The 2856-nt window shown below is 59.6% G+C and overlaps 1 protein-coding gene across 1 annotated transcript; it reads right to left on the minus strand.

Moving 5' to 3' along the window:
* Window positions 1-859: 859 nt before the first annotated feature.
* On the minus strand, window positions 860-2829 carry LOC119420241 (interferon regulatory factor 2-binding protein 1). The gene has a single exon (XM_037687629.1). It carries the CDS (start codon window positions 2624-2626, stop codon window positions 860-862), a length of 1767 nt encoding a protein of 588 aa, XP_037543557.1. The 5' UTR covers window positions 2627-2829.
* Window positions 2830-2856: the final 27 nt, after the last annotated feature.

The following is a 2856-nucleotide window of genomic DNA, read 5'->3' on the forward strand; positions in this document are numbered from 1 at the left end:
CTGTGTAACGCCAACGCTGTGTAACGCCAACGCTGTGTAACGCCAACGCTGTGTAACGCCAACGCTGTGTAACGCCAACGCTGTGTAACGTCAACGCTGTGTAACGCTGTGTACCGCTAACGCTGTGTACCGCTAACGCTGTGTACCGCTAACGCTGTGTAACGCTAACGCTGTGTAACACTAACGCCGTGCAGCGCTGTGTAACGCTAATGCTGTGTAATGTTAACGCTGTGCAGCGCTGTGTAACGCTAACGCTGTGTAACGCTAACGCTGTGTAACGCTGTGTAACGCTGTGTAACGCTGTGTAACGCAGTGTAACGCAAACGCTGTGTAACGTTAACGCTGTGTAGCGCTAACGCTGTGCAACACTGTGTAACGCTGTGCAACGCTGTGCAACGCTGTGCAACGCTAACAATGTGTAACACTAACAATGTGTAATGCTAACAATGTGTAACAATGTGTAACGCTAACGCTGTGTAACACTAACACTGTATAACGCTGTATAACGCTGCGTAACATTAATGCAGTGTAACATTAACGCTGTGTAATGCTGTGTAAGGCTGTGTAATGTTGTGCAGCGTTGTGTAACGCTGTAACGTTGTGTAACGCTGTGTAACACTGTGCAACTCTGTGTAACGCTAACGCTGTGTAACGCTAACGCTGTGTAACGCTAACGCTGTGTAACGCTAACGCTGTGTAACATTAACGCTGTGTAACGTTAACGCGGTGTAACGTTGTGTAACGTTGTGTAACGTTGTGTAACATTGTGTAACGTTGTGTAACGTTGTGTAACGTTGTGTAACGTTGTGTAACGTTGTGTAACGTTGTGTAACGTGTTACCTGGCAGATGCAGGCGGGGTCACTCTTCCTTCTTCACTGTCACTTCTCGCTCCACTGCCAGGATGGTAGAGATCTCCCCCTGCATGAAGGCCCAAGGCACGGTGGATCCAGCGAGTGGGCAGCGCTCCCCGCTCGGGCAGTACACCTCCCCCCCAGGCCCCTGGCTGCGGATGAACCCCCGGGTGCACGGGAAACAGAACTTGTGGTGCGGGACAGAGGGACACTGGACAAAGTGTGTGTCCTCCAGGCGTTCTCTGCAGAGGGTGCAGCAGAGCACAGCCTGCGTGCTGCTCGTGCTCTCCCCGCTGACCGAGCTGCTGCTCGGTCCCACTGCGCTCAGACCTTGCCCCCCCATGGCTGCCTGGGAGGCTGAGGTGGAGGCGGTGGAGGGACTGCTGCTGCTGGAGCGCCCCGCTGCTGAGGAGTGGCCAGCGGACATGCTGGGGCTGTCTCTGGCCATCTGACTAGAAGTCAGGCTGTCTGCGACCCCCATGAGCGCCGAGATGGGCGACGGCTGGCTGTGCAGCCGGGGGGGGCCCTCCTGAGGAACAGCCATGCCTGCAAGGGCTTCTGTGTAGGCACCTCTGGACCAGGGCTCCCTCGCTGCATGGTCGGGTCTCCCGTCACTCTCTCCGTTCTCAGAGCCGGGGGAAGCTTTGCGGCGCCTCGTCGTTCCTTTTGCCGGAGCGGGACGCCCAGCAGCTGCCAGCGACGGCACCGGGTCCGGCTGGGGTAGGACCTCTGGGATCGGGGGTTCTTTGAACATCCTCACGCCGTCGTTGAGCAGCTCAGACAGCACGCGCCAGTCTCCGGAGCCGTGCCGCTTCTCATATTCCACATATCTCAGCCCAGAGTTCACAGCTTTGCCGGCATCTTTGGCAGAATCACGAAACATCTGGCGAACCAGGTCTGGGACTCCAGAAAAGATGATTCCTGAGCCCACGGGGTACTCCACAAACACCTTCAGCTCGAACTCGGGAACGGTGCTGGCGTCGAAGGCCAGGACGCGACCCAGCAGGTTGTGGTCTTTCCTGAAGCGCACGTTGAAAGGGACAGAGCTGCTGAGAGCCACGAGCACGTCCCGGACCGCTTTGGGCTGACCGGGCCAGCCCTCCACCCGGCTGCGGGCCACCTCGTTCAGCTCTGCCATCACCTCACTGTTCCTCCAAACTGCAGGGTCCAAACCCAGCAGGGCCGAGGTGCCGGCCCCCACACCCAGGGCCACCGCCTGCCTCCTGCCTGCCTCAGCCATTATGGGACCAGCTGAAACTGCAATGGGTGTCACTCCAGACCTGGACCCGGCTAACGGGGCCAGCAGCCCGTGAGGCGCCGCCACCAGCCCCTGAGCCATTAGCGCGTGGGAGATGGTGCTGTGGAGGGCCGGCACGGCCGCGGCCACACGCCGCGTGTTCGGGCTCTGACGACTCCCCTCGGACATGGCTGCGTCCTCAGGTCTGTGCAGGCCGTTGAGGAGGCGGGAGGAGGCTCCGTACTCCCCCCGGCTCCTGTCCACGCGCTCCCCGTGCTGCCGCCCGGCCTCCGCGGCTCCGCCCGACGCGGCTTTACTGAGCTGCGGACCCGGGGACCTGCCGTCCAGGACCCCGTGGGTGCTCTTCAGCTGCCGCGCCGTCTCGATGAGGAGCTCGATCCGGTCCGCGCCGTCGTAATTCACGCAGCCCCGACACACCGCCTCGCTGAACTCCCACAGCATGGCCCACGGCATCTTGGGCAGATCGCACAGGTAGCACCACTGGCGTCTGGAGGAAGACTGCGAGGCGGAGGACATGTTGTTGACAGGCCGAGCAGCAAACTTTCTTCGGAGGCCGACACGTTGTCGCTTTGCGCTTCTCGTATTTTTCACTCCCCGGGCAGCGCGCGCCACATGCCACGACCTGCTCAACAAAGTGGAACAAAACCGTGTTGGACCCAGAACACGAGCGACGAACCTTCCAACTTAGCACGAGCTTCTTTTTCGGTTTGTCCTAGGGTCTGTGTGGGAGGAAGTAAAACGTTACG

This window comes from Nematolebias whitei, chromosome 14, assembly GCF_014905685.2.
Source record: "Nematolebias whitei isolate Nwh7 chromosome 14, NemWhi1, whole genome shotgun sequence".
In the NCBI taxonomy this organism is placed as follows: Eukaryota; Metazoa; Chordata; class Actinopteri; order Cyprinodontiformes; family Rivulidae; genus Nematolebias; species Nematolebias whitei.